This window comes from Ziziphus jujuba, chromosome 1 (assembly GCF_031755915.1).
Source record: "Ziziphus jujuba cultivar Dongzao chromosome 1, ASM3175591v1".
NCBI lineage: Eukaryota > Viridiplantae > Streptophyta > Magnoliopsida > Rosales > Rhamnaceae > Ziziphus > Ziziphus jujuba.
In genome coordinates this window covers 42,060,254-42,087,661 of record NC_083379.1, presented here as the reverse complement: position 1 = coordinate 42,087,661, position 27,408 = coordinate 42,060,254, and the positions used below count along the sequence as shown (strand labels likewise).

The window sequence follows — 27,408 nt, the reverse complement described above, 5'->3', positions numbered from 1 at the left end:
GTAAACACGACTTATGTTCTACAACTAAGAAACTTCATCTATTTATATCAGCAATGCATCCAGTTGATTTAGTAAGCAATTAAGTGGGCACATTGACTGTTCTCCAAACCCCAGACGGTGCGCCAGCATTCTAATTACGGTACCCATATCTAGCATATGTAGAATAAAATTTATACATAGTAGATATTGAAATTGTTGTATATCATATACCATTCAACTTCGTTTAAACGTCCTCATATATTTTTAACTTTTTTTTTTATTTTTTTTATTTTTTGGTGTCTTTTATAACATTTTGTTTTCCTGTTTTTCTTGATGAAGAAGAAAACTTTGGAGTTTTGGATACGGACTATATGTCGTTGCAGTCTGATTAAGTTGTATACAAAAGAAAAGAACAATGGAAATAAGAATATGCGACGGAGATGATAGAATGGTAAGACTCTACGAGGCGTCAGCAGAAGGATGTATAGCCAGCTTGAATTCATTGATGGAGGAAGCCTTTAATTCTCAGCAAGATATCACTCAACTCTTTGGGTGAAACTCCTCTTCACATATCAGCTTCACTTGGCCACTTAAATTTCACCAAACAACTTGTTTCTCAAAAGCCAAAACTTGCCGAGGAGCTGGATTTGCTCAAGCGATCACCTCTTCACTTGGCTTCCGCCGAGGGCCACACAGAGGTAGTGAAGGCACTCATAGAAGTGAACAAAGATATGTGCTTGGTTAGAGATGAAGATGGAAAAATCCCTCTTCACTACGCTGCCATGAGAGGACGTGTCGAAGTGATTGAAATGCTCATCAGCGCGGAACCAAAGTCGATTCAATAGAAGCTTAATGACGGAGAAACGGTGTTGCACCTGTGTGTTCAATACAACCAGTTGGAGGCTCTAAAATTGTTAGTTGGATCAGTATTAGAGGGTGACATTCAGAATGACGAGTTCCTCAACTCTAAAGATCAGGAATACGGCAACACCATTTTGCACTTGGCTGTGATGCTAAAGCAAATTGAGGTATGCCTCATATCTACCGCCTCCGCAATTAATTAATATATATATATATATATATATACACACACACTATGCACAACAAGGGTCACTAAAAATTTGAGTAGCAAAACTATAAATCTGCACGTACAACAAGGGGTTTATACTAACTTCCTTTATATATCAATTTATGATAATGTATATACGTATAAATAACATCCAACAAAGATTCAATGAACAAAACTATTCAACATTCAAATGTATATTAGGATAGCAAATCGCTACATTATAAGCATTGATAGGTGAGTTAGGAATCAAATAACTGAACTTATATTCTATAAAATTTAGTTAATACTTGTTGTCTTATATTATCATATGTTTATTTGACAAGTGCTAATTAAGAGTCTCATTCATCGGTAAATATTTAAAATAATTTTTATTTGTGTACGAGATATATTTAGCTAGCGAGAGATCGATCGACATGGGACATCAGTATATGCTATTTACACATTATAATAGCATCACTTTCCTCTCAGCGCTCAGCATAATATTTTTGCTTCTTACCGGATTCCCATTTAAGTACAAGCCTTTTATGTGGCTTTTGAATCTTTCCATTGCTGGAAATATTACGTTTATGGCACTTACCTTCATGCAAGGGATGTACTTAGTGGCTCCTTTTAAAATTGAGGGTCAGGTAACGACGATCTACTACCGTCTATTTTACACCTGGATTGCAATCGTTGGGATCGTCAATCTGCAACATACAATTCGCTTTGTCTATTGGGCTTTTGGGCATTTTTCACTCATGAAGCCCAAAAGTACTTCTGCTTCTGGATTTCCCACACACCATAGCGCTAATACTGCTGCTACTACTGCACATGTTTAATTGTTGATGTTAATTTGGATAATTAGTCGTGGTAAATTAGTTTTTTTTCTTTTTTTAATTACTCTACGTGTTCAGCCTAGCTGGCTAGCACTAGATAGTAGCTTTTGTTTTCTCTCATGCAATCTAAGTTACTATAGAATTTGGTATAATAACAAGCCGAAGTTTACTGCGACCGTGGTTTTCTGAAAGTATTTTCTAAATTATATATATGATGGGATGGGAATTTGTTTTCAAATTTTAATTTATCCTTAAAGTATATATCTCACTCTCACCACATAAGCAACTTCTTAATAAATGACTAATCAAATTCAGATTCAACGGCATTCACTAGTTATATATAGACATATATAATGTTAAATTTATAAAATAGGGCAAAATAATTAAACCTCCTTTAACTATTCTACAATTACATATATAACCCCTGAAAACCATTGACAGAACCAAAAAATGATCGATCTCTGAGAGGACCAAAATTTTGTTCTTAACACATATAAATTTAATTGCTTAGTAATTATATAAATACATCATATATACATATACACACACACACACACACTATTAAAATATTAATTATTATTAGTTGTATGTTAAATTAATTGCATGATTATATGGAGATTGCATAAAAACTTTAAGATGACTGGCATCTTAAGTGTCTAAAGTTTGACAAAGAAATTAATATGGATGCTAGCTAGCTACATTTGAAACCATATCTATGGCTACTTCTTGAAGATATGTATAAATCAATTAATCCTTTTTTGTTTTTGCATATTTAATTTATTAAAGCAAACAGAGGTGCGTACATATATATCCACACTTTTTTTTTTTTTTTTGGGTTAAGACATTATTTACAACAACTCTCCTTACTCCCTAGGTTTGAGCTCCATAAAAAGAATGTTAATGATATGATCGTCGTGTGTGCAAACTATAAAAATGCTTGGTTTCGATACCTGGAGTGAAAAAGAGAGCAGGTAGCTTGAACAAAAGCGGGTTGACAGTCTTTGGAATGATTGGGCAACTTCCAAAAGACTTCAAAAGCATCAAAATCCTTAATACTCTTCAAGATCATGTACGAGGTCAGCAAACACAAAAACATGATCATAATCTTGTACCTGCACTATCATTATCATCAATAAATATAAATGGTAAGAAATCAAAGGAATCAACCGCAAGAGCAAGTAGCAAAAGTTGGAGGAGCAAATGTCAAAGATACATCGGTAAGTACGATGTTGATTGGGTAAAAGATAAAAGTGGAGCTCTCATGATAGTGGCTGCTGTTATAGCAACAATAACATTCCAAACTGCAGTTAACCCGCCTGGTGGTGTCTGGCATCAAGATATCAACACCACCGTTTTCGGCCCTTATTGCGGCAACGGCGGAGCAGATACTTGTGTTGTTGGAACTGCAGTGTTAGCCCATATCTGGGAAGACGATTATATGTTATTTATGGCATGTAAGAGCATCGCTTTCCTAGCATCGCTCAGCATAATCTTTTTGCTTCTCACCGGATTCCCAGTCAAGTACAGACCTCTTATGTGGCTTTTGAATTTTGCCCTTTGCCGCCGATCTGACCTTTATGTCACTTACCTTCATGCAATATTGTACTTGGTCTCACCTTTCTCTATTGATCATAGGGTAACGAAGATCTACACCCACTAATTTTCACTTGGATTGTAATAGCTGGGTTAGTCCCTAAGCTTTGTCTTTTGGGCTGTGAAGAAGTTGCGAGGCAAGTTCAAATCTTGTCGATGGACATGGATTATGACCAAACGTACTACTTCTGGACGTCAGAAACAGTATGTTCCTAATACTGCTACTCCTCAAAGGCATCCAGTCTCAGCTCTACGTCCTACTCCTTATGTGTCATCAAGTCAGGATATTTACAAGGCCAGCTTAAGGCATAGGTCACTAAAGCCTATGCCTAGTGGGGCCCAAAAATAATTTTCTATATTGAAATTTGAAAATATTGTATATTATTATAATATATATATATATATATATATATATATATAATAATTTTAATTTAATGAATAAGATGGAATAAATTTTTTTTTTTGGGTAGAAGTATATAAATTTTGACTTTCATAAAATGCTACATTAACTTTAATCAATTATTTATAATTATAATTGATTATCTTTTATTTTTGGGATCCATTATTAAATTCAATCCTTTAACAAAACTATTAAATTCTTTAATTATTTTTTTATATCTATATTAAATGTTTAATATTTTATTAATATAAAAAGAAAGTTAAAAAACCTCTTTGTTCATAAGTTTTTTCATCTATCTCGCATCTCTTTCTATTTCGCTCAACTTTTATATGTAAATTATAAGCCCAAAAAATAAAAAATAAAAACTTTTATATGTAAGCTTTTGAATTTGCTCACACGTTCTATATAACCAACAAAATTTCAATCAAAATGACCCTAGAAGTAGATAATGTTATTGGTTATTAGTTTTTGTTTTGATTTTGATTTTGCTCATATTAATTTATTTAGTTATTACTTATTTAATGAATTTATATGGTTCTCCCTCATATTCTGCATTTTTTATTTTCTATGAATCCGTATATCGAATTTCCAATTCTACTACAGTAATTGTACAAAAATAAATCATCTATGTGTTTAATTGATGTGCATTCTCTAATTTATTTAAAAATTTATTAGATTAAATTGATTAAAACTCAGTACACATGAATGGTTAATTATGAGTCTACAAAATATTTATATATTATCATCACTTATCTAAAAGAAATGTTTTAAATAAAAAATTAAAAATTTATTAGCTATATTTAATAAAAAGTCTTAGAACAATTTTGGCCTAGGGCGATAGTGGTTGAGACGGCCTGGTTATTTAATTAAGAGTTTCTAATTGCAATACAAAAATACGGTTTCAAAAAATTTATATTATTATAATATCTTTGTTAATTTTTTTTAAAATTTTTAGATTCAAAATAAACAATCTAGGAACATTAGAACTTCCTCCAGAGCCAGGCTATGATTATCAATTTTTCTTTCCCAACGGCAATCTTTGATGATAATAGTGGACCTTAAATGGGCCATTTTCTGTCTTTCACGTTTTCGTTTGGGAACAAATAAGAGAAACTATCATTGATTAGAAACTAAATAATTACCCCTTTTTTTGGTCAAAACTAATGTATTGATTGACTAAGTCAACCACCATAAAAGTAATTACAAATTATTAATTTATAATTAAGCAGAATAAAGCGTCAATAACGTGCTAAGTCATTAAATCAGCAAGAAGAAATTTGTTTCATAAAAAAATTAAATAAAAAAAAAGGCTAATAGTGAACTATCTTATGGGATTCATACTTATACGTCAGTTTAAATGACTAAATTCAAATCAAAACTATAAACTCCATATTGGAAAGTAAACTCCACTAATAAATAGTTTATACCTCAATATGGATCCTACAGTAAGATTATCAAATTGTATTTTTCATTTTTCAAGGAAAATATTATTATAATTTTAATCAAATTAATATATATTCTATCATTAAAATATCATAATAGAATTATCATGAATTTTTAAAAGAATATCCCGATGGTAGAATTATTAGTGTATATATATATATATATATGTGTGTGTGTGTGTGTGTGTGTGCGTATATGTATTTGATGAAGTACAAATTCAAGGAAAATACATGTATTTGATGGAGTACAAATTCAAGGAAAATACATGTATTTGATGAAGTACAAATTCAGGGAAAATATTCATCTTCTTCGTTCATTTTAGCTTTCCTTCGGCTTGCAACTCTTAATAAATTAACCTTTTGTTGATGAAGGGTAAGGAAATATTTTAGTGATCGTTAAGGAAACATATAAGATGGATACATCAATGGAAGGACCTGTACCGGCATTAAACTCACTGATCAATGACGACCCTTTAACTCTTTTTAGTGTTCATTGATCAAATTTTCTGAAACTCCCCTGCTCATAGCAGCTATGCTAGGCCACCTTGATTTCTGCAGAGCAGTTCTTTCTCATAACCCCCAAGCCCCAAACTTTGTCTCTAATTGAACTCCCTCAAACGCTCTCCTCTTCACTTGGCTTCAGCGGCAGGCGACGCCGAGATACTCCCAGCATTGTTGCGAGAAATAAGTCCAAGTCTGCGCTTGGTTAGAGATCAAGAGGAGAGAATACCTCTTCATTATGCAGCCATGAGAAGGCGTATCGATGTCATTAATTAAACTCCTTATTAGCACACGACCTGAGTATGTTTACGAGAGGCCTGACAAGGGAGAAAGAGTTTTAGACTTGTGTGTTCAATATAACGATTTGGAGGCTCTGAAATTGTTTGAGGAATCGAATGGTTATGAGAATCGGGAGTTCCTCAACACGAAAGACATAGCGGTGGGAATACCATTTTGCATCTAGCTGTAATGTAATGCTAAAGCAAATTGAGGTATAATCAATTTTGAATTTTTATTTTTCTAACTATAATTCAGTTTTAAGTAATGGCCAAGCGAATTAGTATTTGTAGAAAGACTTACAAAACAGAGTCTTTCTTTACTTTCGATCATGAAATTAATTAACTAGTTAGTTACTAAAAGCCATTTTTTTAAAATCCATTTCAAGTACTAGTTTATTATGCATATTTATATATATAGCTAGCTAAATTTTTACCCTGCTAATAGCATTCATTCATTAATAAAATGTTGCAACTATATAACATGCTTGCTTTCTATACCTGGAGTAAAAGCCAGAGTACGACACCTTGAACAATAGCGGTTTGAAAGCCTTCAACAACATGCTACAGCACTTTCCAAGAGACTTCAGAAGCCTCAAAATCCAAACCATTTTTATGGATCATCATCATACGGGGCTCGGAGAACAAAGCAATAACCATTCCATTATTAGTCTCCCACCAGTACAAGAACCAAGCTGCTGGTCATGATGGCGTGGTTCCTAAAAAATCAACAAATTAAACTAGCAAAAGCAAGCCACTGGTTGATCAAACGGATTATTGGCTACTTGATACAAGACAGAGGCGATTGGCTGGAAGATGCTCGCGGCTCAATCTTGGTGGTGGCTACCGTGATTGCAACAATGACATTCCAGAGGGCAATCAACCCACCAGGCGGAGTGTGGCAGCAAAATATAAACACCACCATTGCCGGATTTGATTGTGGCGGCGGAGGCAAATATGATATTGGTTATGTATTGTACGCAGGAACCTCAGTATTAGCGCGTAGCACTGAATACGTGTACACTGATTTTCTAAGCTATAATCCCACCTCATTCCTTGCATCACTTACAGTAATTTTTTTTTTTTTTTTTTTTTCACTCATTAGCGGAATTCCTCTGAAGAATGAGATTTGTATGCTGCTTTCGACAATAGCCATGTGTACCACTTTGACATTCTTGGCACTCACTTTCCTCAACGGTGTGGCCCTGGTAACACCACCTTTTATAGCATATGCTTCCTAAATCATTCCATATATGGATTGGATTAATTGTCCTCATCGGACTTGTTCATTCACTTCGATTTATCAAACGGATTATGAAGAAATTTCCGCCCTGAGCATGCATATATATGGAGATGATCAATGTGATAATTAATTGTTTTTCTCCACTGCCTGATTAATTAATTAATTAATATGGAACATATTAAATTTATTAATGCAAATTAATCATGCCTACTTGTTCTTACCATAAGGTAACGGTGCGGCAGGAGCTTTCTCTGTCTTGTGCATTTTTAGTTCAAGTTTATCATAAATGGTGCAGACGAATGTGAAGGAAGCCTGAGAACGATGCTGGTCTTGTTCAAAGAAATGCAATATGTTTATATAAGCTGATCGGTTGCCTATAATTGGAAAATAATTAGCATTATGGATTGACTAATTAGTCAACTGCCATAAATAATTAAAAACTACTACTTTAATAATCAACTGAAGTAAAGAGCCAATAATATCTCAATCAAACAAAATATATATATATATATATATATATATTGTTATTTGTTATCGGCAGTTATTGCTAACATGGTAATTGTTACTTGAACATTTTATCTTATATTAATTTTTTTATTCTAAAATTTTATTTTAGAAAAGTAAATTAAAACTTTATATATTACATATCACAAGAATATTTAAACATGTATCATAAATTAAAATTTTATATATTAATATTCAAGCTAATATAAATATATAAAATAATAGGTTGTAATAAATAAATATTATAGATAAAAGTCTTATTATTGAAAAAATAAAATATCAATATTACAAAATATCAATATAAAAATATATTATCAAATATTTTTAAAATATTAATTGATCGTTTAGTTTGGTTTGAATTGGATTTGGTGGAGAAACCTTTTTAGCTCGCAATCGGAACCTAACCATTCAATTTTTTAAAATTTATAATTAAATTAAATCAATTAATGCAGTAAAAACCAATCAATCGCAACCAATTGGCTCCGTTTTCACTGTTTCAACGGTATGGATTGGTTCTTGCTCACCAATGATGCACCGTAAATTTCCAAATTTCCATTAAACATGTAGCAAGAATAAATTGACGATAACATATATAATAGGAAGAAAGGAAGAAACTGGAGAGAAACTGATCGATTGACCAAGTCAACTACCATCAATTATTTCAAACTATCGCTTAGATACTAATTACTATACTAAGATTGACTAAGTTAACTACCATATATAATTTCAAAACTATTAATTTTATAATTAACCAAATTATAAAAGAGTTAAACAATGAACTTGAAGCTTGCTTAGATCCATACATTTTTTATTTAAAAAAAAATGGATATATTTTTTCCTATTTTTCATGGAAACCAGAGCAACAAATAAGATTAATAGAACGTAGAATAATAAACAATTTTTTAAGTAATTTCAATAACCTAAAGTCGCACTGCAAATTAATTATATTTTTTTTCAAACGATAGACCAATCAAATTCAGTAGTGTCCACTGGTTAGACATCATTAAATTTATAAAATATACATTAATAAAAAAAAATTATATTTCATAAAAGAAATGCAAGAGATGACGAATGTTAGTACTGGTGCAATAATATATAGGAAGAAAGGAAAGAACTGGGACGTTTCGGCCAAAAAAAAACAAAAAACCAGGAAGAAAAAAAAGGACTGGACCGGATAGAAACTAATTAATAAATTGATTTTGACTCAATTACCACAACAATAATAGCAAAATATTAATTTTATAATTAACCAAAATAAAGAGTCAATAGGTGCTAAGTCATTAAATTCAGGAAAGAGGAAATCTGTCATCATCGATGACTATTCCTATTTGCGTGTCAATTATTTTTTTTTATTATTTTACAATAATTTCGTCACTCGTTTATAATATTTGAATTGTAAATGCAAGTAGTTAATCAGTTAAATCAATCCATTTATATATCAATTATCACTTGATAAGATTCAAATTACTTTTTAACTTTTTTAAAACTATAGTCTTGCATAGGAAAGCCAACTCCACAAGCTAATAGAATAGCAGTAACATGGATTCCAACGTGCCGATCACCCAAACTATTTTTCATTTTTTAAAGAGAATATGTGACTTATGTGCAATGATAAAATAGACTATATAATTAGTAATTTGTTTTAGATTAGAATATTGTTCTAACTCAAATTAAAACAAATATTGTTCTAACTCTAATTAAAATAAATAAACAAATAGTTGATGGATGTACAAATTCAAAGAAAATTGTCTTTCTTCTTCCTCTCTCGTTTTATTCTCTTCAACGTTCCTTCGGCATTCGCAACTCTTTGTTAACATTTGTATTTGATGGAAACAAGGCTTTATGAGGCATCAATGGAAGGATCTGTATCCGCTTTAAATTCACTGATCCACGACGACCCTTTAATTCTTTCGAAGATTTCATTGACCAAATTCTCTGAAACTCCCCTGCACATAGCAGCTCTGCTAGGCCACCTTGATTTCTGTAAAGCACTTCTTTCTTATAACTTCCAAGCCCCCAAACTTGTTCTCGAATTGGACTCTCTCAAACGCTCCCCTCTTCACTTGGCTTCAGCTGCAGGTCACGCTGAGATAGTCCAAGTATTGTTGCAAGAAAATGAGTCCAAGTCTCTATGCTTGCTTAGAGATCAAGAGGAGCGAATACCCCTTCATTACGCAGCCATGAGAGGGCGTGTCGACACCATTAAACTCCTTATTAACGCACAGCCTGAGTATGTTTTTGAGAAGCTTGACGAAGGAGAAACAGTTCTACACTTGTGTGTTCAATATAACCATTTGGAGGCTCTGAAATTGCTTGTGGAATCGGTTGGTTATGAGAACCGGGAGTTCCACAACATGAAAGATCTGAACGGCGGGAATACCATTTTGCATCTAGCTGTGATGCTAAAGCAAATTGAGGTATGAATATATATTTATATTTACCTTATATATATATATATATATATATATAAAAACATCGTGAATACTTGAAAAGAAATACGAAATTGTTCATTTTGCTTTTTTCTTTCTTATTAAAATTCAATTTAAGTATTTGGCCAAGAGAATTAGTATATTTACATAGACTTACATATCAGGCCTTTCTTTAATTTCGATCATGAAATTAATTAAGTAGCTAGTTACTAACAACTTGCTGTTGATTTATTTTAAGCCTTAGTTTATCACATATTTGGATCATAAAATGTTGCAAGTACGTGCCGCAGACTATAACATACTTGGTTTCTATACCTGGAGTAAAAGCTGGAGTAGACACCTTGAACAATAGCGGTTTGAAAGCCTTCAACATGCTTCAGCACTTTCCGAAAGACTTTAGAAGCCTCAAAATCCAAACTATCCTTATGGATCATCATATAGGACTCAGAGAACAAAGCAATAACCAAGGCAATATTAGTCTCCCGCCACCAGTACTAGTATCTACTGTTGGTCATCATGATGGCGTGTTTCCTAAGAAATCAACAAAACTAGCAAAAGCAAGCCACTGGTTGCTCAAATGGATTATTGGTTACTTGATACAATACAAAGGCGATTGGCTGGAAGATGCTCGCGGATCAATCATGGTGGTGGCTACAGTGATTGCAACGATGACATTCCAAACAGCAATCAACCCCCCAGGCGGCGTGTGGCAGCAAAACATAAATGCCACCATTGAAGGATTTGATTGTCGCAGCCGCGAAAACTATGATGATATAGGCAATATATGTTATGCAGGAACCTCAGTGTTAGCGTATAGCACTGAATACAACTATGGTTATTTTCTATTATATAACAGCACCTCATTCCTTTCATCACTTATTGTAATCTTTTTAGTCATCAGCGGAATCCCTCTAAAGAATGAGATTTGTATGCTACTTTTGACAATAGCCATGTGCACCACTTTGACATACTTGGGACTCACTTTCCTTAAAGGTTTGGCCCTGGTGACACCCCCTTATTATATAAAAACCGTGCTGCATATGCTTCCTAAATCCTTTCATATATGGATTGGATTAATTACCCTCATCGTACTTGTTCATTCACTTCGATTAGTTGGATGGATTGTGAAGAAATTTCGACCCCAAGTATGTAAATGATGAGGCAACATCATTGAACAAAAGCCTACAAGCACAAAGAATTTCCTCTGCAACTCAAGATTTGGTCGAGATTCTTCTTCAGTTTAGGGGGGTTTAGGGTTTAATAAGTTACTGTTGGACAAGTTTGAATGTCATTGGGCCATGTGTCTTTTCTTTATTTTGATTAATTTGTTTTGTTAGTGATCGTTTCGAATGCTTGGTAAACAAGGACTATAGTTGCGTGTATAATTGTTACCGTTTATCATGCCATGTGACACATCCATGTTGTTTATTTTCTTTCTAATTGGTCGAGTCTTGCCACTTGTGCAACTGAGTCAATAACCGTTGTTCGAAATGGTTCCTTTTGTCTTTCAAAAGTTTGTATAAAAGCTTGTTGTCCCCAAGCTTAAGTCAATGTTGAATTTTCTGCCAGTTTTGCTTGTAAGCTCTATGAGCTTCTGTTTTCCATGAATTGGACAAGTTGAGAGTTGGTTTCTTCTTCCCTAACCTGAATTTTAGAAATTCAAGTGCTATTCCGTTTTTACTTCCTACTTCAATTAGTATCAGAGCATCAACTTCGATTCTCCGACAGCTAGCTCCAACAAAGGCAATTCCATTACTTCTAATGACTCCGTAAGCATTAAACACTTTAAACATCCATGGTAGGAGTGGAAAAGCAACTATCTAATAGACAATAGCCTAAGTCAAGTAGCACAAAGCACACACACACACACACACACACACACACATATATATATATATAAGAATACTATATACACACTGCTAATTTTAACATCTCTCCACCTATAGTTAGATGTAGAAGTAGAGTTTATAAAGTACTTCATCACGTGTGGAGAGGTGTCTATATTTAAAAATTATGGTTTGGAAAATTATCCATACAGTTTCAGAAAGAGCTTTAAAAATCAGAAACAATAATTCGAAATTATGTGAAACAAGGCTTCAACCTAAACTCTAAACAAAAGAAAATTTAAAACAAACAAAACAAAAAAACCTAAATGTCAAGTCCAAAAAATATACAAAAGAAAAATTTTCAGTCCTCACGTAAATGCCAAGTCCAAAGCAAGCTTGTGCATGCATGAGAAAATTAGAAAAGACCAAGGGACAAAAATAAGAAAGATATTTTGAGGGGATTTAGCTATGGGTAGAAAGAGAAAATGGTAAAAATAAAAATAAAAATTATTGTTTGTCACCACTGATTATTGGCTTTCGTTAAAACTAGAAAGCTATGAATCGTAAGTTAGTGAACACAACAAGCCTAATTAAACGGTGTCAACTCGATGGCAAGCAGAGACTATACAATTCCTGGTCTCGTTACCTGAAATAATAAGGGAAGCAGGTAGTACAATAAACAAAAGCGGTCTTGGAGCCTTTGAAATGATAGGGCACATTCCAAAAGACTTGAAAATCATTAAAATCCAAAATATTCTTCAGGAATAAGTACTACAGGGCTCCAAAGAGAAAAAAATTGCATCACCACCACCACCATCATGATCATCGATAATTAATGATAAGAAATCTTCCAAGTAATCAGAAGCATTTTCAATTATAAGTAGCAGACATTGGTGAAGCAAATGCATCAGATACATGAAAAACGTCTTTCGCAATCAATGGATAAAAGAAACAAGTGGAGCACTGATGACAGTGGCATGTATGATGGCAACTATGACATTCCAATCTTCCACTTAACCTGCCTGGTGGTGTCTGGCAACAAAATACAAACACCACAGAACTTGGTCGTGGATTTGATTGCAGGCCAAGTGAAGATAATTGTCTCGCTGGAACCCCAGTGTTAGCCGCTTCCAATGAATACGGGTATACATACATTATTTCTGGCTTTCGATGCGACCGCTTTCATTGCATCCGCCAACACAATTGTTTTTGCTTATTGCCGGATTCCCTGTCAAGTATTGGCCTTGTATGATGATTTTGATTTTAGCTATTTATAGCGCTGTGGCGTTTAAGGCTATAACCTTTATGCAAGGAGTGTTCTGGGTGGACAGTTGGAGTGTCAATGAATATTGGATACAGCTTGTCTATAAAGTAACTTACAGTTGGTTAGCTTTGGTTGGAATCGTCGTTCTGTTCCACTCATTTTGCCTTGGCTTGGCTTTGAAGAAGTTGGGACTCGAGCTCAAATTGTGTCTGGTGCATTGGATTGCCTTTGTGGGACTCAAGCTCATCAAATCCTGTCAATCGATCACCACGGACGTCACACTACCACTACCACTACTACAATTACTACTCCTGCACACGTTTGATGATCTGAATATTCCCACAAATTCATATATGGAATAAAGGAGAATGTATGCTTATAATAAATAATTAATTAATCGGATAGATCACAAGGCAGTCACAGCTATATACGTCCTATGTGTATATAAATATATTTGTATAATATATCAAAGCTGAATAATCAGTTAAAATATATATATATATATATATATATATCATATATCATCCTAACATTTTTTTAAATTTCTTTCAAAATTATCAATAAAAATCTAACTCCCATTTCTTTATTATTTATGATCTTTTCAAAATATTAATTAGTATCAAATAGAGCAGGTATTTAAGAATATGAAATTTTTTATCTTTAATTAATTTTATTCAAAAATATATATTTTTATTAGGACAAAATTGTTAAAGTATATAATTAGAAAAAAAATATAATATTATTATTTGTAAAATAATAAATTTGAGATGTTCTTTTTAAGACATGGTATTATATTCAAAATAGATATTTTAATTTTATTTTATTTGATATATCATTTTATTGGTTGTATCTAAAAATATATATTTTTATTATTATAATATTATATATGACATTTGATTAAAAGAACATTATTATTATTAATAATAATAATAATAATAATTAAATTATATTATAAGGATTTAATATAGAGAAATTAATTACTTAAAAAGAAAAATAGTCAAAATAAAAAATATTAAAAATATATATATATTAAAAAAAGATTTATAATCTATATATTAAATATTTTTGTTGATATTTATTTTATTATAAAATAAAAAAAATGTTATATATGGTAATTAATAATTAGATTCTATATAAGATGTTATATACGGTAATTAATAATTAGATTCTTTATACTAATATATATACATACATGAATATATAATAAATGGAATTTTAATATCATAATATATAAATTTCAATAATAAAATTGATCTTTTTATTTAATCTTCTTAAAATAAATGTAACCATAAATAAATAATCTATTTATAGGACAAATAATAATAATAATAATAATAATAGTAATAAGATTTATATTATCAGGATCTAATATAGAAGAATTAATTATTGCAAGGAATTAAAAAATATATTTGAATTTAAATTTGAATTATATATATATAAAAAATTATATAGGTAAACATTTTTAAATTTAAATTTCATAGTTGAATAGTATTATATATAAAACTCAAACATTTAGTTCTTAACAAACTTGTACGATATAAATTAAAAAACATTAAGATCCAAATATATTTAGTAACAATAAAACTTTTAAATAAGTTTCCAAAAATATTCAATCAAGTTAATTTTATCAACCATGTCAATATTAACAAAATACAATAGATGTTCAAAGTTCAATTTCTAAAATTTTAAAACGATCCAAGCTTTGATGATAAATTAAAAATTAATAATGATAAAATGATTTTAATATATGAACATTTTTTTTTCCATTACATAATAATAATAATAATAATAATAATAATATTATTATTATTATTATTATTTATTTCTGTTTATTTTTAATTTGTTATTTCAAATTATTTTAAATTATTTGTTCTAACAAATAATTTATATAATATAATTTAAAATTTTATATGTAAATGTATACATAATATGTAATAACATCAAAGCTTATATATATACACATATATATTAATAAATTAATCAATAAAAAAATTTTCCACATATCATCATTAAATTCAAATAAAATTAATTATTAGAGATTATTTTCAAAATCATTTATTATTCAAATAAAATTAATTATTAGAGATTATTTTCAAAATCATTTATTATGATTAAACATTCTGTGCAATGCTAGTATATATATATATATATATATACATATATATATATAGCTTCTTAGATTAATAAAGTCAAAAGTGTACATCATATCAGAGTATTAATTTAATTTCTAGTTATATATGATGACTATTTCATCATATTAATTTTGAGAATCTATATATATATATATATGATGGAAAAAAAAAATTGTTTAATATATTCAACATAGAACGGAATATAATAAACAGATTTTAAACAAAAAAGAAGAAAGTAATAAATGAGTTGATAAATACACATTCAAAATTATTTTATAGAACAATTGGAACAAAAGCAACCATAGAAAGAGGAGAAACACATCATAAAAATTAGCGAGGAAGAAAACACGTATAACAGACATCCAAATTTTCCGGGCGAAATTTTGAGTTAAATGTATATTCTGTCTAGTTATCATCTTCTCCCAAGCTACTAGTAATTCTCTGCATGGGTCTATGACGGTAATTAAAATAGCCTTGGGATTTCAAGTCTTCCAAGCCAAGATTTCCCCCGGTTTATCAGAAACCAACACGATCCCATTTAGTGGGTGTGTGCACATACAACATACGAAAGAAAATTTTCAGCCCAACCCAAATGCCAAGTCCAAAACAAAGCCGCTGCAAAACAGATTCTTTAGAAAGGCCCAAGGGACAAATGTAGTCGTACGCTGTGACAGATACACAGGCAGAATTTTTGGCATATGCCCATTAAAATATAAGAGGAACTACGCATGTACCAAACTACAAATAAATAGTTTTACACCTAAAAATGGGATTCCCCACAACAAAGGACACCATTCACATGTTTGCACAAACTATAAACTAAGAAACATAAACTAATTGGCAAAGCAGTTAGCAAATTTCACCCGGCAGAGAGTACAACTACAGTCCCATTAGATTACTTGGAAATATCAAGGGCGACTTCTCTTATTGCTGCATGATGGGCACTTGTACTGCTTAATATGCTCAGCTCTTGCAGGAGTTATCTTCACACACTTCCCATGGAACCACTTCTCACATATGTCACAGCAAATCCAGAATTCATCAGATGCATAATTTTCGCCACATGCCCCACACAAGGTTTCCCCGTGCTCATCGTCTTCTTCTTCATCCAAGCCCTCTTCTTCATCCTTCTGCGGCAGTGCTTTTGATTGTTTTCCTTGCGATTCCGACCCTCGCTGCTTTTTAACCAAAAAACACAGTTATAATGACATACCCAATAGTGGGAATCTTTATGCCCGTGTACAGACAAATATTGCAATGTTGATTGACAGTAGTAAATCCTCTAGGACATCTATATATTCCATTAAACATTACAACTGCAAGCCAAAATGGATATACAGTTGCAAGTTATATGAACAAACCATCAAGTGAAAAAGACAGCTATAATAGTAAACCATTCTTGAGCACAGCAACGCAATTGCCAGATTCAAATATCTAGTCTACTTTCTATAAAACAGAAAGAATAAGTATGAGAGAAGTGCTTTTTACCACTTTGGTGTTGGACTTGGATTTGTTGCTACCATGATTTACTGATGACTTTTCCTTCACCTGTTTCTTTGCGGTACCCGTCACAACTTCAAATATTGTTGGAAGTTCATTTATCATATTAAACAGCCTTTTCCTGCATAACAAACAGCAAGACATTGAAAAGGCACCTGATAGAAAAGAAATGCAACAATAACTTAAACAATACATCAAAGAAGATATGGAACCACAGCTTTAGAAGATAAGAATTAAATGTTGGAGGTGCTAATTTCTAGACACCAAAACAATAGATATACATTGGTAGCGGCTACTAATTTGGTTTCAATGCGGTTCAAGACATTGCTAAAATCAAAAAGTGAAAAAGAGAACCTCAAATAACTACTGAATAGTTTCAATTGTTTAACATAACAATATCCTTTTACAAAGTAAATAAAAAGTTATAGTCCATTAGCCAAAACTAAATGCACATAAATTTAACAAAACCAACCACCAATTCAAGACCAATTAGATTTAGAGGCAGAATCTCAATGGTAAGCATGAGAAATCTCCAGATTACCTGTCAGCCTTATCAAATCCAAATCTTGCACCAAAATAAAAGGCAACAGAAAGTAGCCACGCATCACTATGTACAGCTACTAAAGACAACCAGTCCTTTTCTTGCATGCCATCTCTTGCAAAATTAATACCTAGTGCAGGCTCAGGCAGCTCAGGAGGCACCTCTTCAGCAGGTAAGTTGACTTCCCATTGCTCACTAGGGAATCCATACAAGCAAAGATTCTCCTTCTCTACAAGTTCAAAACAACTCATAAAGAGTAAAACATATTACAAAAGAATATCCATGAATGGGAGGTAAAGGCACAGAGTACATATCTAGAGCTCCTACTAGAGAACTCAGTTATCAATCAAAATTTAATCAATCAAAAAACAATATGCCAAGCAGCATTTTTAAAATGCCTTCAGCCAAATAAGAATGTTTAAATGCAGAAATATGAAATCAGTAATGGTTAAAGAAAACCATATCAAAATCATTAACCATATACTTGATAAAGGGGTAAAACAAGAGCAACATGAACATTGTACAATATAAAAGGAATATCAGAACCAACACAACTAACAATCAAAAACATTATCATCTTCACTTCATAAAATCCTTATTTTAGACTTAGAAAGGCACATCAACAAATGACTGAGAACTCTCAGCTTTCAGGCATAACTACATCCACAAACAAAATCAAATCAAATCCCAGAGTCAACATGTTGTAAGATTCTTTACATCTTCACCTCTCTAAAGTCTACAGATGGCCACTTCCTGTAAAAAGTACCCATTTCGAAAGAGCTCAAGAACAGAAGGATTTATTAGCAAATGAATTTTCTACCAAGACAATATCTCAACCATGCAGAAGCAAATTGAAAAATAAAGTAATAGCATATGAGCACTTGAGCACTTATCTTAAAAACTTACCAGGATCACATTGTTGATAGAATTCTTCAACATCTGCAGCAACAAAAGCATAAGTCACTATCAAACTAAAATTTTCAAAAAATAAAACCCTAAACAACTAAAGCTCCAACCCAATTTCTAAAAGCAATAAAAAGTAAAACATATATTACCCAATAATACAAAGAATAGGTCAGGAAACCAATATTTGCAAATTACGAATTTCCACCATTTGTGAACCTTTACTAATCTAAATCAATCTAGTACCAAAGGAATCAAATGTTCTGCATTTTCATTTTCTATCATTCAAGCTTCTTTAGATTGAAATACAATCTGAATCATATAAAATATAATAAAGAAAGTAAAGCATTTACGCATTCTTTTCTTGCTAATAAGAGTACAAGCACAACAAAGGAATTGAACTCAAATTGTCCAATATTTATTTTATTTAATAAAAAACATGACAAAAATCCTCCATTAATTTGTATCTAAATATCTTCCCTGCTATAGTTGAGTCACTCACCTTTAATCAAAACCAAGCACATTAAATATTTTTGTTCTCAACAAAAGCGGGAAAATCTCTGGAAGCCAAATAGTGGCTAAAATCCTTTTAGCTGAGCGGCACAATTTCCTTGATGACTCGAAAAACGTATAGATAAAAGAATAGCAAACACAAGGCAAGTTTTTCCATCATAGAAGAATTTAAACGCGTAAGCACGAATTTTCTTACATGCTTTTGTTTTCTTTGTTGTCTTGGAAACCAGAAACAGAGACTACAAAACAAGTAGGGAGAACATCGAAAATAACAGAATCCATGAAGCACTTTTGTGAAGAAGTTGTAACAGAGAAGAAAAAACGGCTATTTCAGAAGCTAAAAAAACAGTTGGAACTTGGGAAGCCAAAACCCTAAGGGTAATGCAAAACTCCGCATTCAAATACCTTCTTCTCTAAATATCAACCAATTTCAGACTAGAAATATGTAAACGATGAAGAAACCCAAGTACATTATTCCAAACCAAGAACAGAATAAAACGCCAAAGTTGCCAATACTATGATGTTTTCACTTCGCTGGTTTTCTCGGAAATCAAAGACAGAAGCTAATTGAGCCAAACCAAGTTAAAACCAAAAAATTTTAAAAATAAAATCTTTTAACAAACTACCGCTTCATTAACTGCGAAAATAACATGCCTACGAGAAACATAGCACATTTCCAAGCAGAAGACAAAATTAAACACAAAATTCACGAACCTTCTGCTGTTTCCCTTTATGGGTTTTCTCGGAAACCAAACAACAAAGCTAAATGAGCAAAGATGCAGTGGGGGAAAAAAAAAAAAAAAAAAAAAAAAGGAACAAAAAAACCAACGCGAAACGTCCAATTCAAAAAACTGCACAAGGAACAAAACGGAAAGACATAAAAAGCAAAAGGAAAAAAAGAAAAAGAGAAACCAAAACAATTTTCAAAAAACCCAAAAAACGTGAACCAATAATTTGACAAATCTCCAAGGATTTTTCATTCTGTATTATATTTTTCTGAGAAACCAAACGAGTAAAGGAAAAACAAAAACGGAAAAACAGAAAAAGAAAAGAATAGAGAGACCTGTAGTGAGGGCCTTGATCATTCCTGCTCTACGGCCTTTGAAATCCCTGAAAACTTCTTCAACAGTGCGAGGATTATAGTGCGCCCCTCCTCCTCCAACTCCCTCCATTCGCACTCTCTCTCTCTCTGCGTCACTGTCTCTCTAAGAAGAAACCCAAGTCCAAGTCAAAAGAATTGGAGACAGAGAAGTTCACAAAAAGCTTATAAATTATTGAAGGGAAGCGACTCCAAAATTTTTCTGTTGGGGGGTTTTTTGGTGTGCGAGGACGAGGAGGGTAACTTACGGATTCTCGAGGGTATTCCTGTCAACTTAGGCGCATTCTTTTAGAATTGGCGGATCTGAATCTGGGTCTATTCGACGGGTTTAACTATATTTGAGAAAACGGTGAAGAGTCCGAGAATCAGGGTAAAATTATTTTCTATTTTATAAATTAATTAATTAACGTTAAAAATAAATTAAAATTTTAAGAGGATTTTTTTTTTTTTTTTTACCATATAGAGAAACTCAAACTTTGATCAAATTAAAAGTTTATTTTATTTCAATAAAAACTCCAAATATATATATATAACAAATATTCTAAACATTATTCCTGCCGTGGAAAAATTGAATTTTATAGTTTATCTTTAATTAAAAAAAAATAGCAACAGCAAGTTTATAATTTCAAAAGAAAAAGGTAATTCTTCATGATTAACAAATTAATTAGGAATTAAGGATGGTAAATGGTCATCAAGAAGGTGTCACGGACCCCACACTTTGGTTTAATTGATAATATGGTGGGCGAAAAATGTCAACCCAATTTTAGAATTTGAAGCATTTGCAAAAAAGTCATCAAATACTTTATATTATTCCATGTATCTAGGCGTTTAATTTTTTTATCATTACAAGATGACTTTTTTAAGTATGGCTATAGATGTAAGATACGAAGGATATATTAATCGACTTAAATTCGTTAATTATAACTAGGCATTTTGTGTGCATAGAATAATTGTTGCTTTTAAAAAAGTAATAATAAATGTTAATTTATTATTATTTAGCATATTGAAAATTATTATGGGGTTATGACTTTTAAGTTGTAAATTTACACTGTTGTTTTTAGTATCGAATTAGTGAGTTTGGATTTGTACATGGAAATTTATTTCTCTGATTAAAAAAAAAAAAATTTAAAAATGGCAAATGTTGTATGTTTAATGGTTCATTGGGGGTGTGAAGTCGTTGACCTGTCCCTAAAGAGAGATAGTGTTTTACTTTCGGATTAGCAAATTAAAAGCGACTCAGCCCCAACTTAATTTGCCCACAAAAAGCCAATCCATTCCAAAATATCAAACACTAAAATAAAGAATTCAACCATGCTAGTTTTACTTTTCGTAAACTCCTCCATCCCTTCTTTCTTACACTTTTCAGTCACTACCAAAAGACACCACCTCTTTGAGTCATTATATTTGAGGCTTCTTATGTCCCATAGTTCCTCTGATCGTCTAAAATTTTATGCAAATCCCATTGTTCTCAGCTTTAAGGTTTGCCATACACTTTCTACTCTTAAGAATTGCACAGTGATGTGCAGTCAATTTAAAGAAAAACTAGTGAAAAAACTAATACTTCTTCGTACACTAATTCCAAATTCAATCCCAACATTTTCAGTACATGAAAAAAAAAAAAAAAAGGGGGGGGGGGGGGGTTCATCTTGGTAAAAATCCATGTAAATTATAGATTATTTACTATTTTAATGTTATTGTTTATTGTTAAAGATTTTCATTCTCTTATTTTAACACCTAATTTGACTAACATAAACGAGAGAAATGAAGAACACAACAATTACAGTGAACAGGGAATACGGGACCATATCTACTTTTGTACCATAACAATCTCACTCAAATTATTGGGACCTACAATGTTTACCGGTGTTGAATTGTATCAAAGGCCAACAGATGCAAAAAGGAAAGGTATGAGAACTAAAATTGAGCAGCTCCAAAAGTCTAAATTCCACTTGCTAATTAATTTCAAGCAAATACAGAGTTTTCAGTTCAGCTTAAAAAAAAAAAAAAGAAAAGAAAAAAGGTTCATTTAATAAGCTTTAGAGGTGGTTTTGAACAGTCAAAATGAATCATTATTATATTATAATTTTTTTTCGTTTTTCATGGATGAGCTTTAGAGGTGGTTGGGAAAAGTCAAAACGAATCATTATTATATTAAAATTAATAAAGGCAAAGGCCCAAGAATTAGAAGCGGCTCAATCCAACTTTTTAAACAAGATGAGAAGCTACAAAAATGCACATATCGACTGGTCCTCTATTTCTGGTCCACATTATCCAAAACCAAAATTTTTCTGGTAGTTACAGGTAAAAGCTTCTGATCATACTGATGCTTACCAATGATGGATCATTGGCCCCGCATGGGGACAGTTCTCTCATGCTTTAAATGTTTTACTGTATGCTTATCTCATTTTTTTCTTTAATTTTCATTAATAATTTGTTAAATTATATGTTTGATATGGTTTTATTACTTTTTAATAAAATCAACCCATATATATATATATATATATATATGTATATATATTTATCTCAATACAAAGCAGATAATAGTAAATGAATAATGAATTTACTATCAATGTATTCACCAAATTATTATGTATTTGGCTATAAATAACACAACTTGAAAATAACAAACAAATGCAATTAATTTTGAGATGAAAATATTTTAAGTTTACAAATCAGCATAATCAAATAATAAAATCTAAATAAATTTGAATCTACTTGTTGAATGAGATTAGATTAAATTAGACTATTTCAACATAATACAGGCAATTTAAAGTTAAACTCAATTAAATTGAACTATACTTAAAATAATTTAGTCTCATTTAGTTTAGGTCAATACATTAAATGGACCAAATTACAAAACCCCTCAGCTATCTTACTTCTTACACTTTTCTCTCCAAACTACAAAACCACTCATATTATCCACTTGAACTATTATTTTACTATCAACCTGGTCTAATCATGCAATTTTCCTTAATAAATGTTGTTAAGTTTAGTTTTGCATAATGCCTAAAATAAAATAAAGGATTGTGTGCATGGGTGTGTTGATCTTCGGCTCTAAAATATCTCTCACTTCGTTTGGGAGCTATTTTTTGTCTTCAAGTAGAATAATTACTTGATTTGTAATTAAGTCACTACGAAAAGTCTCTGACTTCTCTTCGCTCTATTCTTCTCACCCGTATGGGATAAAAAATTGCACATACATACACTTATGTATTTGCACTTATACATATACATGTGCATGTATAATTCGTGAACGTACTTTTTTGTGATCAAATGGATAATCTATCACAAGGTTAATGGAATTTCAATTTCAACCTATGGACTTTATCCTTTTAAACGAATTCTGTTATCGTTAAAGTGGAATTTTTACAGGTTTAATAATGGAATTCATGTTATTTGTCATATGGAATTTATGTTGTTTGTCATAGTTATTACAAATAGAAACAGTCTGTTACCCCCTAAATCATTTAGGGATAAGCTAGCTACTTGAAGATTTAATGTTTGTATATTGGTAGAGTCCATGCAACTGTCCCACATGTTATTATTTTTCTCATTTTAGGCAACAACCAAATATGGTAGGATCAAATATTAGTATTAAAAAATTGTGTTAATTTATATGAAGTTGAATTTAATAACAAAAAAGGACTTTAATTTATTGAAAAGAATTGAATGTGGACGCCTTCTATCTCAAGTTATACCATATGTTTTAACTTCTAAACCTTTTATAAAATCATTCATTATTAAAATCGTTTAACCAAAATCTTACCGACAAGAGGGCCAAAAAAACAAAAAAAAAAATTTAAAGACAAAGGAAAACAGTTGTAAAAAAATAATTTCTTATTTATACTGATCCGACGGTCAAGATGGAAAACGAAAAAGAGAGTCAGGTAACGTGGCAACAAATTATTTGTTCAACAGGTTCATGGGATAATGAGATCTTCCGCAGAGAAACACAAAAAATGGAAATGGATAGGGTTGACACGTCACAAAACGTGGGTCGGACCAACATCCGGGTCCTTGAAACCCAAATATAAAACAAACAACGAAAGGTTCTTAAACAGCCTAATCAACAAACCGTCACGTGTCGGTGCTTATCTCGTTCACTGTAATCCCTCCCATTTCTCTCATATCCTTTTCTTTGCCTAAATAAACCTTCAATCTCCGGTAGCCCACTTCTCCCATCCATGCATGCCCTTAACTCTCTCTCTCTCTCTCTCTCTCTCTCTCTCACACTGCAGTTAGAAGAGAAGCTCAAAGTTTTTAAAATTCCTGAACTGTAAATAACACACTCTCTCTCTCTCTCTCTCTCTCTCTCTCTCTCTCTATGTATTTGTGCTACGGCAGAATTATATTTTTTAACCGGCGAGATCTGAACTTTCCGGTGATGGTCTCCGGCTGCAGACGGCCACCATGCTTACTTTTCCGGTAAGGCTGTTTGGTTGATTTCGTTTTCGTAATGAAAGATATTAGATCGATCCGTTATGGTTCATGCGCGATCCAAAACCTGGTTTCACAGGAGGAAAAAAAATCTCCTTAATTCGTTTATCTGAAGCGGTTATGCTCAGATATATTTGTTGGATTTAACGAATCTTTGTATCATTTCAGGTCCTTTTTCTTTGTTTTATTTTATTTTTTTATTTTTTTATTTTTTTTTGGGGGTAATTGTACAGTCCGCAAAGTTAAGGATTTTGTATTTTCGGTTTTTGTGAAAGAGTATGTACAGGTAGAGGAGGTGGTTGGGATTAAGTGATGAGGAATTTCGGAGGAGATTAGGGTTTATCAAATTTAGGTGTTTGATTTTAATTCTTTTATTTTCTCGGGAATTTTTTTTTTTTTTTTTTTTTTTTTTTTGGTTTTTGTGGGGGAGAAGGTGGCGAAAATGAATTTGAGTGCGGCCGAGGAAGACTCATCGGCACAGGAGATTCATATCCCGGCCGAAATCGATTGGCAAATGCTCGACAAATCCAAGTTCTTCTTCCTCGGCGCGGCGCTGTTTTCAGGTGTGTCGGCGGTTCTTTACCCTGTGGTGTTGTTGAAGACCAGGCAACAAGTGGCTCAATCCCAAGTCTCTTGCATCAGAGCCGCTTTCTCAATCGTTAGGCTCGAGGGCTTTCGAGCTCTGTACAGAGGATTCGGAACCTCTTTGATGGGTACAATCCCTGCTCGAGCTCTTTACATGGCGGCTCTCGAGATTACCAAGAGCAATATAGGGACCGCCACGGTTAGGTTAGGGTTTCCGGAGCCAACTGCAGCTGCCATTTCCAATGCTGCTGCTGGGCTGAGTGCTGCAATGGCGGCTCAGCTCGTTTGGACTCCGATCGACGTTGTTAGTCAGAGATTGATGGTTCAAGGTGGTAGGAATTCCAAACTTCCCAGTGCATCGAATTGTAAATATGTTAACGGGATCGATGCGTTCAGGAAAATTCTTCGCACAGATGGGCCTAGGGGTTTGTATAGAGGGTTTGGAATATCCATTTTGACATATGCCCCATCAAATGCTGTTTGGTGGGCTTCATACTCTGTTGCTCAACGACTTGTCTGGGGTGGAATTGGATTTCATATTTGTAAGAAGGATGATGAGAGCAACGACAATGGAGTTTACACGTTTAGGCCAGATTCGAGAACGGTTGTGGCAGTTCAAGGTGTCAGTGCAGCAATGGCTGGTGGGGTTTCTGCTTTGATTACAATGCCTCTTGATACAATCAAAACAAGATTGCAAGTTTTGGATGGAGATGAGAATGGCCGCCGTGGACCTACCATTGGACAGACGGTGAGGAATTTGGTTAGGGAAGGTGGATGGATGGCTTGTTACAGAGGTCTTGGACCTCGGTGGGCTTCAATGTCAATGTCTGCGACTACCATGATCACTACCTATGAGTTTCTGAAACGGCTTTCGACAAAGAATCAAAGTGGGTTTGAAACGATGAAGAATTAGAGATACCAATTATCAAGGAAAAAAAAAATGCAAAATGCAAAATGGGGAATTTTTTTTTTGTTTTTTCTGATAAATCTTTCATCTCTTATCTAAATCCTGTTATTTTCTATGAAATGGTCTCTTAACATGACTGCATGGTTGATCAATGTAAGCCAATTTAAGGGTTTCTATCCTAAATGTAAAAGTCTAAAAGAATAGCTTTTCTGTCCACACCAATACCTGATTAGATGCTATTTCACTGTTATCCCAAAATATATTGAATTTTTCTTCCATAATCATATGCTAATGACCAAACTTTGACAATCTTCAATATTCCTTTTGACGCAAGAAATTAAAGAGCATGATCGAAGTTAAAGTATTGGGAAGGAGTAATAAATGAAGAATTGGAATAATTTTTGTGGTTACTGATTTCGGTACGGTGGTTTGGAGCACAGCGGAGTAGTGGTGGACACCAATGCTTTTTCGTTTTTGTCTGTGTTTTTACATGTACGGTCACATGCTAAATGGTGAGGGAGAATTTCAGGTAGTTTTTTGTCTGCGTGTGGAGTGTAGCTTTTTTGTGGATAAGTTTTAATGAAATAGCGGGGGCCACCTTTACCTGTTAATTTATGAATGTGGTGGAACCCACTATCTTGAGTATCTTGTAAGTTCTAAACTAATGATTAAAAAAAGAAAAATTTTCATTGTCACCCTTTTTTTTGTTTTAATTACATTGGATTTATATTTAAAAACAAAATCATAATGAAAACGTAAAAATTATAAATATAATTATTAGCAAAATTAGAAATATAATTAAATGAAATTTAAATTGTTGAATTCCATTAATACTATATTAAATATAATATTGCATAAGGAATTGAATTGGTAAAAAAGTGAAAATATGACGGGTGTTTTTATAATTTTCAAAAACACAAAGGTATTATAGCAAAGGTGAGAAAAACACTTTTTAAGTTTAGCTTGGAATTGGATTGAATCGATGGTTCGTTTTATAATTTAAAAATTAGTAAACCAAACCAATTTCATAATTTTTTTTTTTTTTTTGTTTATGATGCTTGTAAATAAATAAGGAATATATTATACTGTATATCTATAAAAAAAAATTTATTATAATCAAATGTTTTTGTATTTATATTTTTATAATTTTCTAATGATATTTTATTATAATTTAAAAAAAATTGAAAATATACATTGTAATATACCGAAAAATAATTTTTTATGCCTTACCCACAAATAAAAAAAATAATTATAAGATAAAATGATTAAAAACAGTTGCTAGTAAAAATCGTAGCTTAAGGCATCTGGTCTGGTTTTGAAGATGCGGACAGAGAGTGACTGGTCCAGCTAAGTCGATCTTAGGAAGGAGGGGCAAATCCGAAAAACAATGCAAATTCCTCCTCTACAAACAAACAAAAATTATGTGCAGCTGACATTTGGAAATTTGCTAA

General features: G+C 32.2%; 4 protein-coding genes across 5 annotated transcripts; 3 read left to right on the top strand and 1 right to left on the bottom strand.

Annotated features, from left to right (window-relative positions):
• Positions 1 to 2,869: 2,869 nt before the first annotated feature.
• Positions 2,870 to 3,805, top strand: LOC125420913 (uncharacterized). The gene is made up of 2 exons (XM_060814408.1): positions 2,870 to 3,499; positions 3,584 to 3,805. The coding sequence occupies exons 1-2, from the start codon at positions 2,870 to 2,872 to the stop codon at positions 3,803 to 3,805; spliced, it is 852 nt and encodes a 283-aa protein (XP_060670391.1).
• Positions 3,806 to 9,551: 5,746 nt separating this feature from the next.
• Positions 9,552 to 11,836, top strand: LOC107403414 (uncharacterized). Its single transcript, XM_060813845.1, has 2 exons — positions 9,552 to 10,238; positions 10,541 to 11,836. The coding sequence occupies exons 1-2, from the start codon at positions 9,648 to 9,650 to the stop codon at positions 11,405 to 11,407; spliced, it is 1,458 nt and encodes a 485-aa protein (XP_060669828.1). The 5' UTR covers positions 9,552 to 9,647; the 3' UTR covers positions 11,408 to 11,836.
• A 4,311-nt stretch (positions 11,837 to 16,147) lies between these two features.
• On the bottom strand, positions 16,148 to 20,232 carry LOC107403591 (PHD finger protein ALFIN-LIKE 4). 2 transcript variants are annotated; one of them, XM_016010504.4, is made up of 5 exons: positions 19,993 to 20,232; positions 18,420 to 18,452; positions 17,514 to 17,742; positions 16,961 to 17,093; positions 16,148 to 16,650 (listed from the first exon to the last, which is right to left on the bottom strand). In XM_016010504.4, exons 1-5 carry the CDS (start codon positions 20,099 to 20,101, stop codon positions 16,381 to 16,383), a joined length of 774 nt encoding a protein of 257 aa, XP_015865990.1. In that variant the 5' UTR covers positions 20,102 to 20,232; the 3' UTR covers positions 16,148 to 16,380. The 2 variants fall into 2 exon arrangements, with proteins under 2 accessions (XP_015865990.1, XP_015865998.1); XM_016010512.4 differs by having other exon boundaries at positions 16,148 to 16,647; positions 19,993 to 20,230.
• Positions 20,233 to 24,099: 3,867 nt separating this feature from the next.
• Positions 24,100 to 26,173, top strand: LOC107403560 (uncharacterized). Its single transcript, XM_016010466.4, has one exon. It carries the CDS (start codon positions 24,908 to 24,910, stop codon positions 25,961 to 25,963), a length of 1,056 nt encoding a protein of 351 aa, XP_015865952.3. The 5' UTR covers positions 24,100 to 24,907; the 3' UTR covers positions 25,964 to 26,173.
• The last annotated feature ends 1,235 nt before the right edge of the window (positions 26,174 to 27,408 follow it).